General features: G+C 35.7%; 1 protein-coding gene across 2 annotated transcripts in view; it reads right to left on the reverse strand.

Moving 5' to 3' along the window:
* Positions 1–1,317: 1,317 nt before the first annotated feature.
* Positions 1,318–12,625, reverse strand: part of LOC125067971 (tyrosine-protein phosphatase non-receptor type 9) — a 42,450-nt gene continuing 31,142 nt past the window's right edge. For both annotated transcript variants that reach the window (XM_047676922.1, XM_047676921.1), the window contains exons 5-15: positions 9,670–9,878; positions 7,713–7,822; positions 6,920–7,043; positions 6,343–6,419; positions 4,104–4,290; positions 3,859–4,019; positions 2,776–3,005; positions 2,558–2,694; positions 2,234–2,310; positions 2,004–2,161; positions 1,318–1,527 (exon numbers count right to left, since the gene is read on the reverse strand). In XM_047676922.1, coding sequence (XP_047532878.1) covers positions 1,456–1,527; positions 2,004–2,161; positions 2,234–2,310; positions 2,558–2,694; positions 2,776–3,005; positions 3,859–4,019; positions 4,104–4,290; positions 6,343–6,419; positions 6,920–7,043; positions 7,713–7,822; positions 9,670–9,878 — 1,542 coding nt within the window. In that variant the 3' untranslated portion in view covers positions 1,318–1,455. The remainder of the gene's footprint in view (positions 1,528–2,003; positions 2,162–2,233; positions 2,311–2,557; positions 2,695–2,775; positions 3,006–3,858; positions 4,020–4,103; positions 4,291–6,342; positions 6,420–6,919; positions 7,044–7,712; positions 7,823–9,669; positions 9,879–12,625) is intronic.

Below are 12,625 nucleotides of genomic sequence, written 5' to 3' on the forward strand. Positions count from 1 at the left end.
AGAAGTTAATACGCCATTAGCTGACATTTAATCATAATATGCGTTAAGATAAACATGGCTTTATAACTTAAGATTATACCAAAAAAGTTTTATATTTTTCAAGTCTACTTTCGGATAAATTATTTTGAGCTTATTACTTAAACAAATAATTTTAGAACGCGTAAGTGTGCTTAGTGACCTGCCTGTTGTAGTAGTTGGTACAGAGGCGATAGATGATCGATAGATGGCAGCACTACACATGGTCCGCAAGCCAATATATCGTTTTTTTGGTAACCGGACCGATGTATTGTTTTATTTTTCATTCTATCATTAAATATTATAATACTATAATTTACTTCTCAGTTCAAAGCGGTAATTTTATTGAAGCCCGTTTTAAGATTAAGAGAACACAAATATCTATTTATCGTACAAGCTTGCAAAATATATAGAGCTTTGAAGATGAAGCACGTCATGTAACAGCCGGTATCCTTTAATAGATATATGAGCGTATCTTACAAGCGATTGAAAGAATATCATGGAATAATGAGGCGTTATGCGATATGTAAATTGTACGAAAGGACGGCGATTAAAAATATACATCTGTGATACGATATGTCGCTAATACATATATCCGTTGAAAAATAAACTTTCATTTCTGCTTCAACTTCACAAGTCAAGGATTTCTAACTAACATTTCACTAGCTTGTATTTTATATATTTATATAATTTTCAACTATTATAATGTTTATTTATTCATCGGGAGCCTATAATTCTACAATTATTTACTTGTGTTCCTGTTATTTTAACATTACGATTTCATAGCGACGTTAGAGTCGATAAAAATTTAGAGAAATTAACAGTATTCAGTCTATAACCATTAATATTATAATATTTATTTATAGGTTGAACTCGATTCTGTTTGCATTATTTTCTTGGCTCTTAGTTTACCTTTTGCAGCGCAATCGAGAATCATCCTGTCTTATTTAAGCGCATTTATATATGATAATTCGTTATAAAAATGACAATTACATCAAAATGCCATGACGAATGGAAGAATCGAACGTTCGAGACACTAATGATTTTAACCTACCAGCACCTCAACACATTAAAATTATCAGACTCGTTGACTCGAGTGCCGACGACGGGTACGATTGCGCATTATCCGACCGAATTATTTCATAATAAAGTATAAACATCTACATAAATTAAAGACGAAAAATCTTCACACAGCCATACTTCTTATACATAAATAAATAACATAGAGAGTACACCTAAACGATTAAGGTTATACTTTTTGGTTACGGATGTCTCGCACGTGAAAAATAAATAGACGACGGGTGATCTAGTCAGTCCTTACTCTTACTAAAGGAACGTTTTCATTTACACGTTTAAGTAAACACTAGGAGACTTAGCGCTAGAGGCTGGTTCATGTGGACACGTGTTTCACAGCAAGCTGCAGACACCTCGCGACAGTCTTCATTCGGACTCCTCTTCGTTTTCCTCGTCGAAGCCGGACAGGTCGGCCGATTCTAAGTAGCCGTGCATTACCTGAAACCGTTATATTCAAGTCAATTCAAAGTTTTTTCAAGGTCAAATTCGTTTATAAGCAATTATTATTCATCAATTATTAAATAAGAAGTACAATATAAGAAGAGGTAATTTTTTGGCTACGCTTTCCCAAGGGTGGGTGTTATCACACTTTAGGGGCATAGTGCAGAGAACATAGAATATGAAAGAGGCTGGAGAAATAAGCTTAAATAAGTGTAAATGATGTCCACATGGGCATCATTTATACTTGAACACTACGTTCTTTTTTTTACATATGACATGTCTATAACCTTTTTAAAACCAACTATTAATTTTCGAGAGCGTAAATATAGGTAATTTTGAATTTAGATCTGTATCGTGCAAGATACATAAATGACTTTGAAAGTATCATAACTTTCATCATTAGAGGTTATGGATTAAAAAAAGTCTCCGACTCTTGCACGTAATAGCGACTGGAAGCGTAAGGAAATACTGACCGCGTATTCGAGCAGCGCCAGGTGGCAGAACACGTACTGGTCGGGCATCTGTATGGAGTGCGCACGTTGCTGCCGGATGCGCTCCACCGCGCCGCGCACGTCCACCACGCCCTCCGCCGCCAGCCGCGACGTGCACGTGTCCAGCGTCAGGAACGTGCCTGCACACACACACACTGTAGCGCTCCCTCCGAGGGACATCGCCCTCCCCCACCCCGGACCAGCTCACGCACCTGTGCGCCCGATGCCGGCCGAGCAGTGCACGACGATCGGTGGACCCCTACTGTGACCCGCCCACGCGTCTCCCAATCTGAAACCATAGGAAAATATGGTAAGTGGGCTACGTCAAAAATAAAATAAAATATTTAGAAACGGTAATGTAAAAAATTCCTATTATAACTTAAACGCCAGAAACATTTAAGTTTTTTGAATAACTTCAATATAAACGTACGTTTTCGTATTCGATTTTTAAATAATTTAGTTATCGTAATTTGAAGTCCGAATAAAACGAGTTTTTGAAAACGGGGCAGTATGGAGACAAGATCGGCGCTACGTACTCCTGCCGCGCGCGGTGCTGCGCGCGCCGCACGAGCGCGAGGAAGCGCAGCACGGGCGCCGCGCGGCCGCCGCCCGGCACGCCGTAGTCGGGCCAGCGCGTGTACTGCCCGTGCCACACGCGCCGCCGCTGCTCCGTCTGCGGGCACACCGGTCCGTTAGTCCGCTGCGGCTATCGGCCGGACACTTCGGTGCGAACATCGTCGCGAGGGACGCTCACCCTGAGGTCGGTGAGCAGCAGATGCGACACGGTGTAGTCGTCGTCGACGTCGACGGCCTCGGTGCTGACGGCGAACCCGGCGTGCACGGCGCGCTGCCCGGGCGCGGCGGGCCAGTACTGACCGCACTTGACGCGGCCGCGCTCCACCGTGCGCGTCGTCATCACCACCACGAGGCTGCCCTGCTCCCACACCATGCGCCAGAAGTCGCCGAAGGTCTTCGGTAGCGGGCCTGTATAAGACCCCGGGTTTTATGTATTCGTTTTAAAGTACATATACAGGCATATACTAATCTTAATACAATGTTATACGTTAAAATGATATCTTTCAATGAATAAAATATAACATAAAGTAAAATAAAAAGAGCTGCAACATTTGAGTCAAACTCCCTTTTTTAGTTTGTAAAAGTGCCAAACTTTCTCCGTAGCCAAGAGCACTCGACGATATTTCAAACTCTTTTGGCATTGCGCCAACTATCGAATGAGCAAGACGTCAGAGCAGAAAATTCAATAGAAAACGCAAGTTCAGGAACACCACGAATTGAAATTTTCACAAACACGAAACCAATCAAATGCATCATAAATTAATTAATAGTTTTATCATATTATACAAACTATCACAAAACATGCATTAAAATGTAGAGCGATTACGTATAATAGAAAGTTTATAGTGTGTTTACTTTTAAACAAACAAATCTATTTTATCGTTTCTAATATATTGTTGGAAGGTCAGAACAGTATTCATAGAAACAGTAACTACACCGTAAATCCGTTTCTAGAAATAAGAGAATAGTTCAGTTCGCTGGATGTGTAGTCGTTCCGCTACGACCTTCCGCGAAATTATTGTATGGCTTACAATATTCGAAGAAACAGTATACTTTGCAACGAATGAGTAATCATCAAAGCTGATAATCATAATAAATTGTGGAAATTGAATTTTTATATTTTTATGAACACAATTATTTTTCATTACACGATTCATTACAACTCATTATTTTCATGTGTTTCTTTTTTATAAATTTTAATGAATCGCGTTCGAATCGGCCAACGGTCTCGAAACGTACTCATAACGTGACACGCACTCACCCTGCGTACAGATGAACGCGTTCCGTTGCTTGTATCCATCCACGTAGTTGGCGTTGATGTAGTCGGAGCTGGGGTCGTCGTCCAGCTGCGACAACAGCACGCGCGAGTGGTCGTAGCACAGCACGTCCGTGTACCTGTTCTTCGCTAGGTTGCTGGGCAGTCTGCATCAGAGAAGGGACCGAAATATTACGACGCGTTACTCGAAACCACCCCAGATGGAACGGGAGGGCGAGCACGGCACTGACTTGGCGTGGTGGAAGGTGCCGGCGGGCGGGCGCGCGCGGATGTCCTCGTACTCGGCCGCCAGCCCGCGCCGGCCCAGCGCGCGCACGCGGGCCAGCAGCGCGCCCGGCGCCTCGCCCGCGCCGCCGCCGCCGCACTCCTCGTCCGACAGCCCGGGGGACGCCTCGCCCGACGACCACGTGCCGCGGGCTGCGATGTGCGTGTTGTTATATTAAACAGGAGCTTAAGGGGGGGGGGGGGGGGGAGCTCAATGATGTAAAGGAAATTCTGTCGTTTAATGTGTCGCCGAATTGACAGTAACTTTGATATGATACGCACCGTACATGTAATGTTACAATACCAGAGAGACCAGTATTTAACGAGTAATTAAATATACATTATTGAATTACTTGAAAGATGACTATTATACTCTGATAATTACTCTGAACTATACTACTGAACTAAATTTTACTTATTATTCAAAAGAGACATTTAATGAGATAATAAAACAGAAAAAAAGTAATATATTTTACTGTTATGCAAATTAAATTGATTATATAATAAAGAAAACGTACCTACATGAAAAGTGTTTGATAAAAACATCATAAGAACAATACGATACATTCAGTAAACGTTTTAAATGAATTAAATTCAAACTCCAAATTTAAAAACACAAAAGTATTGACTTCTATTTCATAGCAAGCAATAAGTTATAAATCAACACATAAAATGTCTTGCAAAACGATTTCACAATATAATAAAAACACAGCTATACAAGTAACGAATATGAAACTTCATTACCGGGAGCCGTTCTTTGTCTACTTTGGTATCGTCCCATTAATATATTACACAAGCTGCTAGAACATTTGCATTGCAATGTTTGTTGACATACCCGTAATAGTTGTATCCAAATCCATTTATAAAATTTATCAATAACAAAAATAATTTATCATCGTGTGTTATCTTATTGACAGTTGTAATTTTATTATAATGTCAAAAATGAAAAGAGATTTTGTTTAAAAAGTATATAGTCGACCAGTATTGATAATGACTTTTTAAATAGAACAGATTTAGAAGTTCCTTAATAATAACAATCAGCCATTATATTCATAAGATTAAATAAAAAATATAATTAATAACATAAATCAAGAACAATGTATTCTTTGACTACTAAATTGTATATCAGAAGCAATAAACTAGCTTAAAAACACAAAACAAATAACTTAGTTTCTAAAATTAAATCCATGCCTGTGTGACAAGAGATATCGCGGTCTTTTTTAGTTTCGGTAAGAATCTATACTAGTGTTATAAATGCGAAAATAATTCTATCTGTTCCGGTTTCGCGGCCAAACCATTGAACGGAATTTGTTGAAAATTCGTATAAAGCCCCAAGGAAAGTTTTTTTTTTATATACCTAACACCTAACGTCCAACTTCTTAATAACGAGCGAAGCCGCGGGCGATAACTAGTCGTATATATTTTATATACTCAAAGTTTAATTACTTATTTTGTATCTAATCGAAATATAATGTTATGGACATTCTATTTCGATTAGATAAAATAAAAGACATTGAAATCGTGGGCTCAGTATATTTTTGACACATTTATATTTCGGCAGCAAAATTTCAATAGACGTCATTAACGTTAGATAAGAACGATTTCAAAACCATAACTCGAACATTCGGATTCTTCGTAAAATATTTCAAATATTCGTGTATTAAGTCCTTTTTAATCGTGTACAGTTTAAAATTAATGAGCAAAAAGTCTGCCAAGTCATAACGAACGAACGTTTTTAGGTAATCGAATGGACGAAACTAGGACTTCTAACTAACCCAAAACTTAATTATTTACATTTATCAAAACTACGTCGCGTGATAGTAGAGAGAGATCTCTGGATATCTAGATTTTTTTCATTTTTACGATGATCAACATCATAGACATTAGAAGAATGACATTTGGGCATATCCGGATGGGCAAATCAATTTATTACCCTTCTCCATACCTATACCCTTACCTATTCCCTTTTTAAGCACTGTAACTCAAAAAGCACGATTAAATGGACTAGTAGGACTTTGATTAAATGGACATCGATTCGTATTGATCTTATCATCATTGGCTTTGGTTATAAAAAATGGACAAATGTATACTGCAATTTTAATAGTGTCCTAAAGTATCCATATTTCGATTATTCGAACTAATCTCGGTCGCAATTAAGTCGGATAATCGAGGTTCTACTGTATATCAAGTAAATATTTTACTAACTTATTAAGTCTATATCGTCTTCGTCTCCAGAGTTGATGTGTCCGGCTTTCATGTCGCCATTGTAGCCGTGTGTGTGTCTGAAAAAAGAAATATTATTTATAAAAATTTCCAGGACCTTCAGAACCGGATATAGAGAGCTTGATAGGGATCCGTATGAGTAAATTACGCCGAGTAATACTCTCAAGAACCGGCCTTAGAAAGGAATTACTTTTTCCTCAAAAGGAGAAGAGGGCTTACTACAGCGCCGAGACATTTACAGGTTGTTGCGTTTTTTATCCGTTTAATATAATAGATATAGCTGTAATATATATATTATTATTATATCTCTAATCTTGGATAATTGTTATCAGTAAAATCAATTTCTAATTCGTTCAAGTCAAATTACACTAATTAATCATTCAACTCTCTTTTCTGAAACATGCAACGTCTGTATTCAAACCTTTTTATCAATCTCTAACACATTTTAAAATGCATGTAGGACGCGTTTATATTATTTGTAACAAATGGAGTACGTCGTTTATAAAAGTGACACAAAAGACGTCAGCAGTCTCGTCTGAGCGAGGCGAGAGGGCCGTACCTGAGCGGGCTGGGGTCGCAGGTGTAGGGCGGGTCGCCGCTGATGTGCATGATGTCGGAACCGTTGTCGAGGCGAGCCACGCGGTCGCTGGTCATGTCACACGGAACCTCCGCATCTATTAAACCTGTCGTCGGACACTTTCAACCTTCACATTTGATTTCGATACAAAATACACATCAATCTTCGTCGTTTACGTTGTGGAAACATTTAACGATTGTTACGTAGAGTTGAAATACACAAACAACAAAGATCTTAATATTAGTTATTTCTCTTCAATTAGAAAATTTAAATGGAAAAATTCGTAGCGATACTATTGATATACTTAAAAAGAATATAATTTGTAAGTTTTGCGACAATATTTGTGAGTGAATATGAATTATATTGTATACAAGAGAAGAATTAAGGTTTTCAGGTTCCTTTCGCTATTTTCTTTGAGCATTTAATTGCTCGTACAGTACATGAATGTACATTACGGTACATTAATTTATAAAGTACTGCATTCAAATTACTAAATACCTAAGTAACAAAATATGATAAAAACAAATTCTAAGCTCGATGGATAAATTGTTCGTGAAATGTATAAAGGCGCTTCATTTTATGACATTTTTATATGTTAGTATGTATAAAATGTACAAGTCAATTATTAAAGTATTTCACCGTTGAACTTTTATCTTTTTAATTATTGTTTTGCAGAATATCTTTTATTAGGAATGCTAACGCTTACCAAATTACGTACTTTGTAGACGTATCTTATGCTTTATACATATATAACTTTGTCAATGTTTAAACTTACCATTTTGTGTTTTGACGTGAGGTATGTGATTACTTATCACATAGTCGTCTATGACGCCGTCCAATTTGGTATTCAGGTTGTTCGTGTAACAGTTCCTGCAAAACTCCAACCTGAAAGTTTATCGAAGCGTTCTTAATTTGATCAACTCGCACTAACGAACGTCGTTTAGGTGCGAGGGGCTAATCGTTTCAATTTATGGAAATAGTTTTTTGTGTTACCTGAAAAAACTATGTTATTCATTAAAAATATCATTACATCACCAAAAGTGAAATAAACAGATACTCAGTATATACACGTATTAAATAAATCCATAAGTTTAAAGAAAAATAAACGTTAGATCTTATTCGATTTATGAACTAAAATTTAAAAAAAATTAATATAGTAGATTATATTATCACCGTAATTACAGAGTAATCGGTTGGATAAAAAATCCAATTGCAACCCACACAAACTCACAGTTCATTATTATCATCAATATAGAAGGCAAAAAATAAAGCTATTCTTTTTTTACCGCAACTTAGAAAATAGTTCAGACGAAAATACAATATTATAACAAAACATCGAATACACTCTGCATGACTACAGCAAATATCTATACGGGAAATTATCCGCTCATAAATAGATTTCAAATAATTGAGAATAATATTTATAATTTTACCTAAAACGGATGGAATATATTTACATTCCAACAATACACACTCACTCACTAGCCACGATACATAAAATCCCGTTTAGTTAAATTCGAAAAACAGATTTCCTTGTTGATAATTTTTTATGCGAATCCCATATCAGAACTGGAAAATACAATGTCATTCCTATAGAAACCGTTTTGTGGATTGTACCTACCCAGACGAGTTTGCACGAAGCACTACCGCCCGTATAACGCAAAGTTTTTAATATTCGTTTTTTCCAATCAAGTGTTAAGGTTATGCTAGAAGTGGTTACGACAATAGACCAATGGGGTCAAGTTCGAACCTCATTTTCATGTCGGTAGTATAAGAGGCATCGATTTCAGTTTTTCGACGAAACTGGTATAAGTTTGTTATGGACATAAAAAATATGTATTGGAAATTTCTATCTAGGTCATATGTAGGGACGATTTGGCAAAGTTCAAAGTTGTTTGTCGACGAAACTGTGCAATGTTCAAATATATAGTTTGAGCGCAAGCTTTTTGTACACGTATTGTTCAGGAAAAGAGAGGCCACCGGCCCTTGCCAACTCAGCACAAAATGAACATGTATCATAAAAATTTGATCTTGATACTTTATAACATATGTACAACTTTTTAGATAATAATCATGTTTAGAGGAGATTTATAAAGTTGTACGTGTTCCTACTAAAGAGTGTCAGGTTATAAACCTGTGAATACAATTTTGGAAAATATAGGCGAGTTGTTAAGTTTATACGAACTAAATGAAAACTTAAATAGGAAATCGAAATAAAAGTCCAAGATGCGAAAAGCGAAGGTAAATTGCAATGCGTAGATCCACAGTTCCTAAGAAAAGTCATATCGCTTTTAACAATTACCAAAGGTGCCGGTTATCATCCTTTTTCTTATACTGTCAATATTCACGTTTTTCGAATACCGAAACTCGAGCATAAATAAAATGAATATTCTTTTATTTTAAAATATCAAGTCCCATGTTGTGCAAATAATTAAGACACATGATTTTTTTAAATATTATATAACTCTTTTATCCATTGCAGGCTGGATCTCATGTCTCGTTTTACGAAGAAGCACTTCCTATTTAATTATAATGATAACAGGTCGTTATTAGAAGATGATAGTAGATTCTGTTGCGTCGGCGTATTCCAATTATGTTAATTGTTGGAGGTTAAATTGGAAATTAAATTGTAATTTTATTCAAATTTAAAAATGTGATAGTGGCTTGTTTAATTTACTCTTTTTAGGATATGGTCGTCACAGTTGATAAAAGTATATGAGTAGCTAGTTTACCAAGCACTGTGATCGGGCTCCAGGTGTCCGCCTAGTTGTCGCGGAAGGCTCGCGCGCGGCACGTGCACGCCCAGCTGCGGCGCGCTCACCGTGTGCACGCGCTCGCGTAACTTCTCACGCACAAACAGTCGAAGAATTCGAAACGGCGCCTTGAACCACAGCGGCGCTGTCACTATGAGCACCTTTTTTAATTTGGCTGGATAACCACCCTAGAACAAAAAATATAGTTTAATTATTAAATATAAAATGTTAGCTTCTACTGTATACAAAATCACTCATTTATTTACAGAGTTGTGTGAAAAGTTGATAAATTTATAGGAATTATTAAGAAAAACTTTAATAGTCACTTGTATTTATCGCTTTTATAAATTGAAAAATGTATTAGCCAAGTTAAGATTACTTCGACAGTTATACGACATTGTTAGCTTATTTTATTATTTAATTCGAAATGGTCGCAAGACAAAACGATAAACAATGAGTCCGTACTTACAAATAAATTACCCGTGATTTGTTGTTCAAGGCGAATAAATAATATAAATTTTAAAATTTTTATTCAAGTATTTCATAAAAATCATTATAGATGAAAAATATTTAGAAGTGTGTATATAAAAATTTATTACTGGACATTAAAACCAATGGATATAAAAAAATAAATCTTTAAATCTAGGCTCCAATTGAAAGTAATCTTAGGCTGACTTTGAAAAGGTAGTTAAAGAACTGGCTGCTATCTAGCTCGGATCTCCAAAGGAAATGTGGCGTTGCGTCGTACCAAATACGTCAGCAAAGGAAAATCTCATGTTCGATGTCGGATATGTTTCTTAGAAATGCTCTTATAAAGCGAAGTGGTTTCTCCTTAAAGTTCTTCTTACGAGGTAATAGTAGTTCATATGATTTCGAGTGAAGCTCGAGGCTACTTATAGGTAGGAACTATAAATAAGTTAATAATTATATATTTACAATTTCTATGCGAAGAAACAACAACAAACATACTGGTCGTTTGTTGTTGTGTCTATTATTATATAACTGCTAAATGGAAACTTACGTATGACTAATGAATGACAATGACAGATTATTATTTAAGGATCACGATTTATCTAGAAAAAAAAGCAACAGCAAAACGTTCCTAGCGGGTAAAACATTATTTTGGCGCGTAAATTTATGTTATTATTTGAAACTACTTCAAATTGTTTGGCTTGCAATATATTTTCTTAAAATATGTCAACAGAAAAAAAACCTCCTAATGTACACACCTTACACATACAACCCTTACACCTGACAAGTACCGTGATGATTATCTATATTTTTTTCCTATATTTATTATATATTAATTAACGCATATGCGAAAGTATATCAATTACTTTGCATCTTAAAAAATAATGTAATAATATTTTCTATCATTGCAACCGAGCCAATCTCATAATATAACTTCATAGTATCAATAGGAATACACAAAGTTATTTTAGCATCGTACCTCACGAAATGTGAACCCACCTACGAACTAATATATTATTATTAGCTAAAAAGGCATTATGCTATTCTATTGTAGACAACTCGATTCAAATACTAGAAGCCAACATAATGATATACGACATTATTGTTGATACTTTCTAAAATAAATATTACGGGCACGTTATTAAACAATTGCGATCGGTTTCGTAGTGAGTACACTTTCACAATACTACGCTAATCTATGTGAAGCATTCATGAGCTGAATTATTTCAAGAATAGGTACAGCACAATCTTTTAATAATAATTAACTTATAGAAAACCAACAACATTATTATACTCATAAAAAATCACATTATGTAATTAAATCTATTTGAAACTTGAATACGGCTGATCAGCTTCAAGAGTTCGTAATGAATCTTCCATAGCAGTGGGCCATGCTCATAAATATTCACGCTCGACGATGCCGCCGATCAGTCGAGGGTAAATGATCTCTTTTTTAGAATACGAAACTCTTTGGACGGGGCTGTTTTATGTGACTGCCATGTCGCTCTCTGTGTACTGAGTTAAGAGCATGTAATAAAATTAATTAGAATTTTCCAAGTGTCAACGCAGCCCAAACATGTCTACGCATATTTTAAATCGGGGACCTTCGTGCTCTCTTTTTAAAATCGCTCGAAAAGCTAGAATTTTTCTTCTATCGTATATATTATCGTATATATTAATAAAGGAAATCATCTCTTTTGTGATTTTATCAATATTTATATTTATTTATAATTTATATTTAATTTTAGAAAAGCCGGTTCTAGTGAGAAGTGTTTTTGACTTTAAAGCTACTTATAACGCGTAAAGCGTATCGAATTATTAAACATGGATAAGCAAGCAAATCATTATGAAACACTAAAAAGTAGGACTGAGTTACCACAAACCAGAATAAAATATATTCTAAACAATAAATTAGAGACGAAATAAACTGTGAATAGAAGTCGAAATAATCAAAAAATAATAAGTATGTTACTAATATTATCAAGGCTTCTAGGTAGACTTTATTTAATTAATGTCTCTGATACAATATCATTATATATTTACCGTCGGATGTTTATTTTTTGGAAAATCCATAGATGGATAGGTGACCTTGAATTTTAAGTAACAATTCTTAACTTAAGCAAAGCGCATATTCTTCATCAAATGAACCAAGAAAAAATGAAATAAATCGTGCAAGATATAAAACCTATTTAATGTCAATAAAACGGAACATATCCAAGAAACTTTCGGGGTGAAGTCAGACAGGCTCGGGATGTTAAGAAAGGTAGGGGTGCCAGGTCACCGACCTCAGTTTTACGCTAAGCTCTACGTATGAAATCATAATGTCTAGTTACTTTCAAAATATCCTGTAGAAAAATAATGAAATATATAAATGTGGTCAAATCTAATATTTAAATTATTTTAAGTAATTAAGAAAAGAAACGCACACTAATCGTTTTAAGTACATGCGAAAGTAACGTTTTAT

The sequence above is a fragment of the Vanessa atalanta genome, chromosome 12 (genome assembly GCF_905147765.1).
Source record: "Vanessa atalanta chromosome 12, ilVanAtal1.2, whole genome shotgun sequence".
In the NCBI taxonomy this organism is placed as follows: Eukaryota; Metazoa; Arthropoda; class Insecta; order Lepidoptera; family Nymphalidae; genus Vanessa; species Vanessa atalanta.